This window comes from Balearica regulorum, chromosome 17 (genome assembly GCF_011004875.1).
Source record: "Balearica regulorum gibbericeps isolate bBalReg1 chromosome 17, bBalReg1.pri, whole genome shotgun sequence".
In the NCBI taxonomy this organism is placed as follows: Eukaryota; Metazoa; Chordata; class Aves; order Gruiformes; family Gruidae; genus Balearica; species Balearica regulorum.
Window position 1 is genome coordinate 14,359,650 of NC_046200.1, and position 15,505 is coordinate 14,375,154.

The following is a 15,505-nucleotide window of genomic DNA, read 5'->3' on the forward strand; positions in this document are numbered from 1 at the left end:
AAAGTCTGAGTTTGGACTTCTCATTTTACTAAATGTCAATCAATATTATTTGAGTGACTCTGCTATTCAGAAAAATCAGTAATTCTAATTTAGACTTGAATGAATAAAAGATAAAGATTTAAGCTGCCACAAAATTTTTCATACCCTAATGAAAATCTTTCTTTTAAAGCACAAGTCCTAGGCAGGAAAAGAGAAATCCAAAACATCGTAAACAACTTCATATTTGGTAAGAATTCATGATCTCATTAACAGCCATTATTTCCTACCGTTCAGACATCTCAAAAGACAGACTGGTAAAGCTAGAAATGTTTTGGATAGACTCTAGTCTTCCACTTGGATTTGCAGTGTCAGATTTCTGGGACATGTGCTCTTAAACATATGAATATCAGCACAAAACCAAAGCTCTGGTCATTGAACTCTATGCTATTGACTGCAGTGACAATCCAACCCACACCAGTAAGATTTTAAGCCAATGCAGCCTATTTCCTGACTAGGTTATACCCAAGCAAACATCGTGCTATGGTGGCTCAGCTGACAGGCAAGTAAATACTATGCTTCAGTAACCTACTTCTTTTCTGTTTGTACGCCCACTAAGTCCTTTATATTTTCAAGAGCATGTAAACTCAGGGAACTAATTTCAACAATCAAATATTTCAGTACAATAAGAAGCAAAATAACCTTGTTTCTTCTGCCTTACTGTTGCATGAAACATTGAACACAGTGTCCTTTGTCCTATTTCAAGGAATCCATGTACGTAAATGCCTCGTGCTGGCAGAATGTGATGTTCAATATTTTGTCAATACTAATGTTTGAACTCTAAAAAAAACTACTGAAGAGAGCAAGACAGCTCAATCAGCAGTAAAATTTATAATACTTTCACAATTACCTCACTTTATCATCTGATGAGTCACTACAAGCATTTCAATGTGCTTTTAATACAGAACAAATAAAGCTATCATTACATGATTTACACGCATTACAAAGAATTCCAAAACCTGCAGCAGAAGGGAACAGAAAAGATTACTTCCCAAATTCTTGTAAGGTCCTGACAGTTAGCAGCAGCATATTTCTTCTTCTTTCAATTACCATGTACTTCATTCCCCTAAATGAGTTAGGCATAGTCCTCCTTTCTCCATCTCCAAACTCAACTTTGCATCTCTTCGCATCCCTCTGCGCATTCTTTTTGTTTCGGACATTTTTACTTTCATTTGAGAGAGCATTACAAATCAGGATCACTCAGTGACAGTGCTGTTGTACCAGGGCTGGCACATCTTTTCAGTACAGCTGGCTGCAGTGTTGTGAAACACACTACGCTCAGACTGTTTATCATCAGCGTGATACTGCTGCTGTGGACACTTAAAAACCAGTGCTCTTGCAGACAATTTTCAGATTTAATTCTACTTTAAAATTATTGTGCTGAAGGCTTCAGCCCAGATGCTTCATAAAATTTTGTCCAAGCAAAAAAAATGTGTCAAAGTGATGCTCTTCTCTATTTGCTGTACTCTGTCCCATACTATCCTAGAGCAGGTTCAGCTATTCACACATTTAAATGCTTCACCATATTGTTACCACTGGAAGTAGCATTATATTGTTGTAACCAAGATGTTAGATATAAACAAGCTACATCAACTTACAACAGAAACAGAAGCCATCACCTGCAACTCCCCTCAAATAAAAAGACACTTAAGTCCCATATTGAAATATTAAATAAACTATATTTCACAAAGAGAAAAGCATGTATTATTAAAGCTTTGCTGGGTAAGTAGAAATATTACCCATGCCTTCATTCAAAACAGGTGCCTCATAAAAAATTCATGCCAGTGGAATGGCTTGGTGCAGCACTTCCGAGCCATCTCTTTAATTATACATGATCACATAGCTACCTGCACGAAATATGCCTAAAGATACACTGGGTTTCACATCTGTGATTTCACAGGCTATGTTACCAAATAAACAATCTGGTATTCATGAAAGTACGAAGTTTGTAGCAGTTTGAAGATAGGTGGTTAGAACAAGATAACGAATAAGAAAATTAATACAGCATAACCCAGAACCAAAACCCTGTGGGGCAGAGGTGGGGAGATAAAGGACAACTAAAGCACACTTGACAAATACAATATTCCATATATTTGAACTGGCATACAAATTTTATCACCAAATAAGCAGAAAGTCTAAAGGCTACCAGGATGAAAATTTACTGCAAAAAACCGAGGACCTGATCCTTATTATTGGTTGGGAGGGTTTTTTAATTACTATTATTATTCCAGGATTGGTGAAATTGAGTTGTTTTCATTCAAGATACAAGAGGTAGACTAGAGATAAAATTCATGCAGTCTAAAAAACCCAACTTTTACAAGTGTATATTTTCAGGCAAACTAGGTCTACTCATAGCAACAATACACCACGGAAAAGAAATTAATATAGAGTGGATATAGTCAAAGCCGAAAAGGATCACAACAGATAAAGTTAGGTTTGTTCTGTCATTTTAAGGCTACACATTCTGGAGACACTGAGGGCAACCCAAATTTCACATAGCTTACAATCACACAAACCTATTGTCACCTTTGTCCTACCTTCCCCTTCCTTCATTACATTCACTTCTTGCAACTCGCCTCCATCTATGCTCAAATCCCATGGCATGACCAACATGGCAAGTTCTAACCATGCAGATTTACCTGTGGTGCCGTGGAGTTTACCTGGCTCTATGGTATAGGTGCTTTATTCCATCCACTATTACCTTATGCCAGAGGTTTTTTTTTTATTATTATCCTTCAGACTAGAATTTACTCTCATTTTACAGCACATCTGAGATTTCACAAAAATCTAAGTAATGATGTTGGACATAAGTCTCCCAAGATCATTTCAAGTTTCATTTTGTACTTTATCTGCAGATCCCTTGCAGCAGCAAAGTCAAAATTAAAAGTTTTTTTTTTCTTTAGGTCTTAAAACACAAATTGTGATAAATTCACATATGGTAGCAAGTTAAAGCCTTTAACGACAATTCCTTTCTCACTGGGAAAATAAATAATAAATAAACCAAGAAACAAAGAAAGAGTAACTTACTGTGCAGTTCACGATGTATCACATCTACGAGATTTGGTTCGTCTCCCCACCAGAATATCCACAGTTCCTTACAATCCGGTTTGACGTCACGGCGCCACACACAAAGCAAATTGGCCTGCAAGCAGCGGATGAAGCTGAGCAGAATTGGATCATCCTGTGCTGGGGCTGAAATGATAGGGCCACAGTCCCCATGACCTTCAAAATTGTATCTACGCCATTTGATGCCTGTGAGTTCAGCCTGCAGGGGGAAAAAAAAAAGCGCCATTAAATCACTATTTCAAAATTTAGTTATATTTATAGTACTGGTTTATTTCATTTTCAGTGTTTAATTCCTAGAATTTAGCTCTAAGCAGCCAAAGTTAAACTCCTCCTGTTCCCATATTTTCTTCTTTCCCTCCCGCCCAGGGAAAAAAATAATTAGAAACCGTACCGAATAAGCCTGGTTTACTCTTGCATTTATGTTTTTCACCACAACTTGACTCATTTCCAGCAAATTCATCCATTTCTAACCTTATTGTTATCTTGTTGTGTTCTTACAAATTAGAAGGAAAAACAAACAAGGAGAAGGAATAAGGCCCATTCCTTCTCTTGGTGGTCAAGTGAGTTTAGTGTCAGCCTAGAAGTTGATCTCTTGAAAAATCACAAACAGAAAGTACTACAGGACATAAGAAAACAAGTGACTTACTGAAAATGGTGAAATATAGTTTCATATTGTGATGTTACAGGTTTACCACACATGCTTTTCATTTTTATGTTGCTTAAATGAGCAAAAACAAAATAAAGAAAGTTGCCATTTACTGTCTCTCAACCAGACAGAATTCTCTTATTAACAATCAAGGAAGAATAAAAAGAACAGGAAAATGGCTACCCAGACTTTTGGGAAAGATTTTCTTCTACACAGGCTGAAAAATCTGAGTGTGCAGTTTATTCACAGCAGTGCAAATAAACAATTGCCAGGGAAGAAACCACCAAGGTACTCAAACCATGGAAGAGGTGGCAGCTAGAACCAGGTCAGCAGAGCAAAGGTTCTCTTTTTTTTTTTTTTTTCTTTTCACCTTTAATAGCAGATACTCACAGCTGTCACATTCAGTTTCCCCTCTCTGAAATGTCCAGATTGCTACCTTTTTATCTACTTCTATTACCCCACCCTTCACCCTCATCCTTTCCTCTCCCCCGCCTGCTGCCTGGTTTCCCTGCTTTTCCTCTGCTCCCAGTTTGTTGCTTCAACCTCCTTTCTCTCCACCCTCCCCCGGCTCTGGGAGCCTGCCCAGGACACGAGGGGGGATACTCCTGTGACTTTTAGTCTGGCCAGTGGGAGTATCATTATCAAATAAGAAAGTGGTATGTATATACTCTGTGTTCACAGTGGGCTTGTATTCTAGTTTCTAACTTGTGTTACCACATTCTCACTGCTGTTATTCCCTCTACTGCTTCATTTACAGTATTCACACCTTCGTTTTGCTGCTCAGAAATAGCCGGTGTGCTCAGCTCTAAAGTGGTCCTACAGGAAAAGCCAGCTGGTCGACAGCAACAAGCTGCAAAATCTCAAATACAACATCTACACCTTTGGCAAGAGAAGTCATTGCCTGGGAGAAGAGGAAAGACCCAGCAGGGGAAACACTAGCTGTAGGAATGCCCGCCCCCACGCCCCCACCAAGTCATAAATAAAGCTGTATCTAATCGGTAAACATTCCTTTCACTGAACAGTACCTATAGATAATATCAACAAGAAAAAGGGTGAATTTTTTACTCCTAAAGAAAACAAAAGACTTGCAAATCACGTATTCCATTTTCATCATCTCCGCAAGGAGATTTAACCTACTGGCCTACACTGCTCCTCCAAAACCCATCCTGTACGTCAAATACAGAAGGATCTCCCTTTTCAACTCCACAAACTTAGTTCATTTAGAAGTTTAAACTCTAAAATTTACTTTCCTTCACCACAATAACTGGAAGTAGGCTGTTACTTGTCCAAGAGCTAGCTGGTTAAGTGCTGAGGAGCTAAAGGTTACCAACAACACAAGCAAAAAATACTGGCATTTCTTTGATCTTATAAATATATCCTCTAAAACAGTTTCACCTCGTTCTGCCTGTATACTGCCTAGCACAGCAGGGTTCTGGTCCATGACTAAAGTTCCTGTGACTATCCCTCAAGGACTATTTCCCCAAACACCGATTACCCAGATTGCCTATTTAATTTTCCTCTGAAAAGGCCTCGCCAAGCACACAGGAATACAGTAGCTGACCTCCACTGAGAAGGGGAAAAATCTGACAAAACACTGAACAGCAGTGAAATTGTTTTTTTTTTTTTCATGCTCCTAAACCACCAGTCATCTTCAGCTCCACATTGTGGAAGTGACACTACCATCCTGTATCATGTCAGCAGGATACAAACGTTGGGGGAATCGCAGACAGTACCGGATTATCCCTGCTGAAGACTTTCTACAGCCAGCACTACCCTTTTTGCACCCAGACAGAAACGCTGATCATCCATTCACAATGTTGGGGAACTATGGAAAAGCAAATCGGAAAAGATAGTCAAAACCGGCCGAGATGCACAGCATATATGCCATGTTCCTGGCACAAAAAGAGGGCATGGGAACACAGGAGGGAAAAGGCAAAAGGGAAGGACAAAAATTATTTTTTCACAGCAGGGTGCTGCATAGCACTAGAATACCTCACACATTACGTAATCTTCTAAGAGAAAGTGCTTGCACATGCTCCTCCAAAACATCTGCATCTGTTCTACATGGATCTCTGTCTACAGCTTGGAAAAGGAACATGCAGAGTTTCTGAAATAGTGTAAGGAATATGACTACGAATCACAGAACACCAAAGATTAGTGCCAGCATAGGCAACCTAGGGAAAAAATTGTGTTAAATGTTTATGTCATAATCAACTAGGAATATATGATAAGTCACAAAGAACATGCAACAGGAGGATGACAAAACCAAAAAACACCCAACTGAACAAAAAAACATTACTCAACAGCACCACTCACTTGGTCAACACAGCCATAACTACGGAGCAGCTGTTTGAAACTGCTGAAGAAGCTCTTGCAGCTTTCTGGCAGCTCAGGGTTATCAACCCGTAACATCCCATCCATATTATGGATTAAATATAGTCAGGAAAAGCATACAGAAACCAGCAGAGCTGCATCCAATTTCATTCTACGCTAGCAAACTTCTGGAGTGTCTAATTCTACAAATGGTGAGGAATGATGAACTACTAGAGCTAACCAGGATCCCTAGTGACCACCCACATAGAAAGCGACTCCCAAGAAAAGGAGGAGACAAGTACTGGGGGCTTGGACTTAGCAGCAGCATAAAATGACATCTCACACCTCGTTACCTGGTCAAAGTTGCAGAGATCCGGTTCAGTGCATTTATTTGGATGTCTGCTTCTGTTTAAATTTTAATAGGTAAGCATCGATACTGACCCCTCAGAACTTCTACATTTTGTTCCCATGTTCATTAAAACTGAATTAAAAAGATTTGAATCCAAAAGTAATAGTACACAAGAGAGGATTGCACCAGGAACGCTCACATATATTCTATGCCTCTACAGGTCTTTTGTGTAAAGTATTTAACACACTATAGGGAGAATATCTGCATCCGCATGGAGGGGTTTTTTTAAATCAATTTATTTAAACAACAAAAAATTACTAGTTTTGAAAGTCCTCAATCTGTAGCAGGGTTTTTACAAACAAGACAGCTAATGGCCCGTGGTTCTGAAGGCTGTATTAAAGAACTAAACGTGGTTTCATTTATGCTTAATTGGCAGTGAAGACAGGGTGCTACCAAAATGGCAGCCTCCGCCTCACCCCAGCCATGCATTTCCATCTCCCCATCTGACACTAGAGCTTGTCATCACGCAATCCTTGGGTGAATGGAATCAGTTCACCCATTTAAAGACGAGAAACAAAAAGAAATACGTTTATCAGATCAGCACGCTGACAGCTCACCCTGCAGCCACATCATCACCAGAGCAGACAGAAGAGCAGGAGTGAGAACGCACAGCTGAGAGCGGCAATGGAGTGGGATCTCCCCTTCCAGTGACGGCTCCGATCAGATAAAACACAACATTGAACTGCACACAGAGGCTGTTGTTAGTGTACACCTTAAACCAACACAAGCAAGCACTGGTGCCAAAAGCAGTCCTGGACTGGCCTGCCTTCCCTGCATCAGTCCTCTGCTCCTGGTTTTATCACCACTTCCACTTTCTGGCAGTGCTGCTGTTCGCACAGACTCATACTGAGGTGAACTGACTAAAAATCAGAATTATTATATTAAAGGGTTTTTTTTCCCCCTCTACTCAGATCAGTCCCCATACCTGATTCATAAAAAGCCACAGAGATGCTTGTACCAGTAAGACAGAGGACAGGAAAGCAGGTCAGGGAAGGTAGAGCTGCTCCTTTTAGTAAGGCTGCTGGTTTTAAAGCAGCCAGAGGTACTCACTGAGCTAGAAACCAAGACTGCCAACCCAAGGACAAAACTGTGAGCATGCTGTTTTACTCACAACTGGTTACAAATGAATGCAGAACAAAGCAAAAGCCTTGCCAGGTGATGTAATCTATTGTGTTTCTTGCATCTTTTCCCATATGCATAGTCTTGGCTTATTATGGTTGCTACAATGTTCTTAACACTAAAAAGCCTGACAAAAAAAACCCCTTACAAATACTTATTATTAACCAACATTATTAGTAAATCATGCATTATGCAAGAGACTTTTTTTGCTGTGGTTTATAAAGGAACATATGTTTTGGAGGACTGTGCTGTGAAGGGTTCAACTTCCAAGATAAGAGGGGCTTTTTGAAAAAAAATATTTTTTCTAAATTCAGTTAACTGCAATTAGACACAGAATAAAGTGTTTTTAAGATGCCTGTTCTAAATGCACTGGGCAAAGCCTGTAAGGAAACAGAGTAATCAGATTCTCTACGTCTAACAGTAATATCCAAAATCTTTACTAACCTTCAATTTTTTACAGTAAAATTCCCAATACACAAAAAGATCTGTCTCTGACGTATCCAAAAGCAGCTATCAGAGTAGAAGAGCACGTTCAAACCCAAAATTCCATGTAGGCATCCAAACACACCCAAGAAATAGGCATTAATGAAAACACAATCAGGCCAGTGCTTTCATTCAGAAACACAGCTGTAGAAAGAATGTCCTATACAGTCCTTTGAAAAGGAGCGCAAATACAGGTTTCCTTCCTCCTAGGTGACTTAACTGTTACATTCTGCAGAGTGAAATGGCTTCCAAAAGAATTAACTATGAGTACTCCAACCTCTGATATCCCCTATACACAAAAGCAAGCAGCAGAGACAGAGAAAGCAAATTAGCACTTTCTCTTCCAACCATTAGTGGGCTGCCCTACATACAGACACCTTCGCGTCTATCTGCAGCCACTGAGGGCTGTAGCCATTTTAACTCCAGGACAGCATCCAGAACTGTAAATTCCTAGTAGAGATAAAAACCTAAGCTCTGATTCTTTTTCATCCCCCCTCAGGCTTAAATCAGAATAACAGACAGGCAGGAAGGGTCCTCTGCCGATCTCATAGCACTCCATTCAGATTGGCAGAGTTTAGGCTGCTAAAAATCACAATTCCCCAGTAACATTTCACACTGCACAACTTGATTCTGGCACGCTACCAGCAACCCTAAAGATTTAATTAGTGCTGTGTAGCCACTGTGACTATTTTCCTCTTCTGCAGTCCTCACAGATGGAACACAAACAAAACACATCTTCCACCTCCTCTTTTTTCTTTCCTCATCTCCACCAAATGCTTTTTGGACTACATGTGTTGTACAGGAAACGGACAGACCAATTCTAAATTAACTTCTCCAGAAGACTTGAGTAATTCCACCCATTTTAATACACAAAGCTCCCTTGGCGAGATTATACAAGAATACAGACACAGCAGAACCAGAAAAAAGCAGAGCATCAAAAGTTTGAGAAATTCTTGTATTTGGTCAGACGAAGTGTAAAGCAGAGTTATTTCTGTATTATTGTCCCCCTCTACATTAAAAACAATGGCTAAAGATTACATTATGACATGTCATTTTCCTGCTTCATCTAGTACAGAAAAGTGAGAAAAGTGTAGAAAATCAGCACCCCAGTACTTCCACAACAGGAAGGATATACGTGAAAAGGAGACAAAGATCTACAGAAAAAGCTTGAAGAATCTTATGAGCAAAAGGACTAGATATCCATCCCACAGGCCCGCAGCTCCAACCCTGACTTTCTCCATGGCACTGTTCAGATCATGTTATCTTTCTCACTTCTCCTATCTGAAACAAAACCAGAATAACCAGGTATAAAAATATTTCCCAATTGCCTGTCCAAAAGGTGCTACTTGGACAAATTCAGGTCTGCACAGTGCTTCAAATGTCAGTTTCTCTAATTCTCTTAAGAAAAGCAGCAAGTGATATAAAAAATTAAACCAAGCTTCACCACATCACTTAAGTCATACTTAAATTTACTTCTACAAACAAGTTTCAGTTAACCAAAGGGAATATAAAAGTGAAAAAGCTTTCATCATATACCCTTCAAAGGGGAAGATGTTAAGTTGTCCAGGGTACCTTAAAACTGTATTTACCAGCCTCTGAAGTTTGGCGCAATCTAAATAATTCCTCTCATCTAGATTTTTCATTTGCTTCTATGTAGGATACTGTAGTTGCTAAGTGTCTTCAGTCTACAATTTATGCTTCAAATTGGAATGTAAAAAATGTAAAAGCCATATATATATTGCCAGTTTTATTAGAGTCTCATCTTAGAGAGCTTCATTCAAGTAAGTAGCTATTCTGAAGCCACTAGAGACTCATACTAAGGACTACTCACACGAGTAAAAATCTGCATAAGAAAGCCCTTAGTTCATAGTCCAAGAATTTAAACTGTAGTTAAAGGTGTCGTGGGAATTACACCACCATTTTAATTAAATGCTATAAGATCTTGCAGACAGATTCAAGATTAGCACCATCTGTTTTGGTTACAGTGTTTCATTTCACTACATCCTCCTCACACAGCAACAAAATATCATTTCACACTCTACTCAAACTAAATACCAGCTAAAATTTATGTCATCTTGCTATACCTCGCTAGGAAGGAAGGACAAAAGGACGGAGACAGGAGGACTGAAAAATACACTGTAACAACATGTGCTTATGGAGGAGGCAAACACACAGGGTGACAAGACCTCCTGTCCCCCACTCCCACTGAAATCAAATATTTAGTAACATCTGCCTAAGTCCCTGCCAAGTGAATTGAAAGGACAGAGGCAAGAAAAAAAGACAGACGCATCAAGAAAGAGGGGAGACTGCTTAACTAAAAGAAAAAATAATTTCCTTCATAGCTATATATTATTCCTACACTCAGAACAATTCCTGTTTGGATAACAAAACTTTCTGGAGCGAGACAGAAGCAGCAGCAAGCACCTGTACACAGACACTCTCTCTTATCTTTTGCTCCCGGGTCTGTAACTCTCTTGGCTTAAAAAACCAAAACAAACCAAACATCTCAACCCTGTGTAGTCACCTGAAATCAGATCATTTACTAAACTACGTATTAACATTCCTCTCTTTAGCTTATCCATTAAAAAAAAAAATCAAATTTAAAGGAATAGTTTGTGTTCCCTTCCCTCAGGGCTTATCGCTTCTGCCCTTTAAAAAGGGAGGAAACATATGGCAGTGAAGAGAGGCCTTATCGGGCACTGAACGAGCCATGGCCCAACCTCAACATGACATTTCTGTTAGGCAAAGCGACCGGCAGACAAGTATTGCAATAACTGCATAAGCAAAGTTCTTTTTTTTTTTTTTTTTAATTTTTCCAAGAATGGAAAAAACAACACGTGAAAAAAAAAAAATCTAATTCTGAAATGGGCCTCACAAGGCCAACAGAAAACCCGTGCCATGCTTAGTGCTTCAAAGACCTGCACGATCAGCCGAGTTGAGCATCATTCCTCCTAATACACAACTGATCAACAGCTGAATAACATTTGACTTTATTCATTGTGTAAGCACACAGTCAAGTGGCTAGACAAAGGACAGCCACTAATAATCTTTTTTAAAGAGAAGGATGAAAAAATTACCTTTTTTTTTTGTTCATTTGTTCTTAAAACCAGCAAGAAACTGAGCACACTACTGCATGCAGCACGTGTGCCCAAAACAGCTTTCTGCTGGATAAATCTCTTCATACCACGCTGCCCTCTTCCTTCATACCCCCTGGAACAGATTATCTACGTGCTACTACTTCAGAGCTGTTTGTGACAAGCAACAGTGTCAGGGCATTTGTATGTCATCTTTTATCTTTGCCAAGTCTCAGCAAAGGATTTAGCTGCAACCAAAATCCTATTATCAGATATCTTCCTGATGGACTTCTGTACCCAGGGACACTGGAGATACTACATCATAGTATCAGGGACCAGAAAACCAAGACACTTCTAAAATAGAGTCCACATATACCATTATCAAAAGCCATAAACTAATAGTATGAGCTGTTATGCCTAAAACATAAACAATACTGACAGAAATAAATTTTCTTTTCCCCTCTCCTAAATGTCAGCGTGATTCCACCTACATGGGAGAGGAGGCTAATAGATTGTTTCAAAGAAACAAGAGTCAGACTTGTCACAAAAGGAATTCGAGATGGCAACTAAGTACCATATTTCACAGTGGAAAATATAAAAGGACTCCAATATTTATGCTCGAATTTCAGCAGCTCTGGCACATGCAGAAGCTACCAACAAAGAAGTTTTGATTGGCAAGCATAAAAGAAAGAGTAATTTGATGCAAAGGCCCAAATTGCTCATATGTATCCCAAAGTCACAGAATTTCAGGGTTAAGTACTAAAATAAAAGACTAAAATAAAACACAACAGAAGGAAGGAAAATGAGCACATGCTGACATATTGGAAGAGAAACAGTATCTTCCTAGAGTCCACTGTAAAAACAGGTTGGTAAAACAAAACAGAACGTCACAAACTCTTACGAAAGAAACAGAAGATGACACAGAAATTGTTAGATCATCACCACTCACACGTAGGTCTGCACCTTCATCGCTAACTGCGGTTCTTGTTTCCCCACATCAAAAAGTAGAGAAAACAGAAAATTTACAAGAATGTTCAAAAATTATATATTCCATGCAACAAAAAGCATTCCAGGATTAAGACTGTTCAGTCTAAATGAGGGAAATTATGAGGGTCTCTAGAGAACAGCTGCTGGTTTTGTCTTCCAGTTATCAAATTAAATTAGCAGAATGCAGACTCAAACTGAAATGAGATGGCTGAAGTTTCTGTGGCAGGATAAAAACTTAGGTACTAGTTTAAAAATTGTCTATTAAATATCTACCTAGTTCAAGAAACCTTTCAACCAAATATATCTAGAGCCTGAGAGATGATTCAAGGGAAGTATTACTAAGTCCTTGACCTAGCCTTATATCCTCCTCCAGGTAACTGCTAATGTTTATGGCCACGTACCATACTGGCATCTTTGATATCTTTATCAGCACACGAGGAGCAGCTTTAATGATCACCCTCAAAATAGCTCTCAGATCTGCTGCCCTTGAGTCAGTCTGTCAATAAACCAGTAATAATCACTCAGGACCAACTCCAGGAACTCTTAAAATATTTCGTCATAAAATAAAAAAAATTAACAAAAGAAGGGATTTCTGAGAGAAGACCTTTGGGTGCTATCAACATCTTTCTACTTCAGTGAATGGCTTTGGTTTGCAAATCTCCAGTCCCTTAACTGATGTAGCAAATCTCAGTACACTGCTCCGAACTGGCACCTGGCTCGTCACCTCTCTTCCACTTGTAAAGGCTGTAACTAAGTTCATCAGAGAGAGATGTAAAAGGCTAACACGATAAGCATGACTGGAAACCAAAGGGCTGAGATTTAGCCATTACTTGAAAAGATGCTTTCGAGTCAAAACTATTCAAGATACAAAAATGTAAGGAAACTGAAAGATGACAGCAACATCTTCTCAGGTCAGCATGCCACTGAAGCTCACACAGGCATACACTTGGTGCACAAACCCATTAAGTACAATGTGGACACATTGGGCTAGAGTCTCACCACCATGCATGAGAAGGGAAACGGAAAAACCAATCTGAACAACAAACCAGGTAGGAATCTAGGTTGCAGAGGATGCTACTAGGCAAGACCTGCCCATGTTCTTTGAGAACACACCTACTCAATAAAGCCAAGACAGACAAAAGCATTTAAAAACAAGACAAGGTGGGTTTTGATTTGTTTTGGGTGTTTTTATGGGGAAGAGGGGAAGAAGTGGAACGAAGTTGACCCATGTCAGAACTGAAGGTATATCAGTGTAGGCTGTATAATGCCTAGAAGCAAAAAGCCATCTCCAAGACAAAAGACAGAAGGAGTTGAATACATTCTTTTCATTTTAACAAACCCTAGGTTTAGGTAGAGAACTACCCTGCAGATCAGGTTACAGACACTATTTTACAGAGCACACTAAAAGTACCTCTGAGTTCCAAAACACTTAAGCCAGTTTCTTTACAAAAGGGAATCAACTATATTTTAACTTCTGAGTAGACGGCTGAGAACAGATAACAGAACGAAAGCCACCACTGCGCACTGCGGATAGCACACAAAAGAAAGCAAACAAATGTGCAGCTTGCTAGCCAAAGAATCTCTTCCTCATTCTAAGACAGGGTGAATGATTAGGCCCACAAGTCCCCTTCAAAAAGGCAGAATTAGAACTAAGTCACTGACTATTTTCCAAATTAAAAAAAAATAAATAAATCCCCTTTTTCAGAAAAGTAGTCCAACACATGAAAAAAAGATGACAAGAGACACGTTACCCACAAGAGAGCCAAATTATAAGCAAATCTGCAAATATATGAAGGAATCTTCTCTCTTTCCCCAACTTTAATTCTTTTTTTTTTTTTTTAACTGAAGAAGGAAGGAAATGTCAAACATCAGAGTTATACAATGGACTATCAGATGTTTCCCAAACCAAGTAATCTGACATATGGGCAGGAAAAAAAAAGAAGGGGGCGGGCTAGAGGAAGTAACAACCCGAGTAGAGTAAACTTTGGCATACTGACTTGAAGAACGCAGTTCCTTTTCTTTCCTTATACAAAACCCCCTGTATTTAAGAGCTCAGCACTAGAGCATTTTTGTATACCACATCTAAGCAGAACTGCTTAGTGAATACCAACAACGGTTCACACAGTCGTTTCACATGTGCCCATCACTGGGCTGCAAAGCAAACTGCACTGCCTGCCCAAGCGGGCCCTGGCCCAGACTCCTGGCTCCGGGCTAGGAAGGCAGCAGCAGTGCAGAAATACCATCAGACAGCCCTGGTTCTTCAACATCAAGAGCGTCTTGACCAGTGACATCAAACAAAGCTCAAATTGTTAGGCAGTCTGCCAAAATCCTTTAGCCCTTTAAAAAAGCCACCACCTCAAGAACTCCTTCGTATGAATCTTCCTTTATATAGAAAGTAGTAAATAAATCCACTACAGGACTGGTCATGTAGATTCATTCTGCCAGCTTTCTTACCGTCATTCCTGCAAAGACAGGAATCCAGCAACTCCTGCCAGAAGGAGATTATGGAAATTCACAGAGAACTCAAGTCAAAATTTTATTAACACACACAAAAATTAAATAACCAGAAACACTGGGATAAAAATGAAACCAGCAAATTCAGAATAAAGTAATTTAACCAATTAACCTATTCTGTCAAAGAACTTTTTTTTTTAATCAAAATACTTGACATGGTCACCAGAAGATGTTCCTAGTATTAATTTCATAACTCATACAGAACTACCTACAAATTCAGTAATATTGTGGACATAGGTGAATTGAGACTCAGAAAAACCTGGCACTAAGAGATTGCAAATATACTAGACTAGATTTGAAAACTTCCTAGTAAACCAGAGACTCCAGTCACAAAAAAGTCATAGTTTTATACTGTAAAAAAACCAAGCCATTTTGAAACTCCGTGTCTCATAGCTGTTAGCTATGAATGCATCATTACCAAAAACCAGAAGGTTGCCAATGCCTGGTCAGTAGGCACAGAAGAGTTTTCCAATATATTTTGTTTTCAATCCCCTATTCTCACAAAAGATTGTATTTATTGGCAAATACAGAGCTATAAAAACAGGCAACAACAAGGCACTGACTACAGCATAACTCTTTCAAAGCTAAAAGATGAATTAAATAAAGTTTTACTGAATAAGCCTTAAACTTCCTTCTCCAAGACGTGGATTGTGGTTATACAGCCACTTTGATCTCACTTCAATCCATGCCACTGCCAAAACTTGGTGGGCAGAGAGAGGAATAAGGGGTACATGGAGCTGGCTAGCGAGTGAGAAGGGAGAAAAGTTTTTCACTAGGTCAGTTCCCTGATTCAGGCTTAAATGTGACCTTCTGAATATCCTTCTGGGGTCACCAAGGCATGGAAGAAGAGTGAAGGGG

The 15,505-nt window shown here is 39.4% G+C and overlaps 1 protein-coding gene across 3 annotated transcripts in view; it reads right to left on the reverse strand.

The window, feature by feature from the left end:
* Positions 1-15,505, reverse strand: part of MED13L (mediator complex subunit 13L) — a 200,422-nt gene that overhangs the window by 174,721 nt on the left and 10,196 nt on the right. For all 3 annotated transcript variants that reach the window (XM_075769954.1, XM_075769957.1, XM_075769956.1), the window contains exon 2: positions 3,064-3,301. In XM_075769954.1, the coding sequence (XP_075626069.1) occupies positions 3,064-3,301 (238 nt within the window). The remainder of the gene's footprint in view (positions 1-3,063; positions 3,302-15,505) is intronic.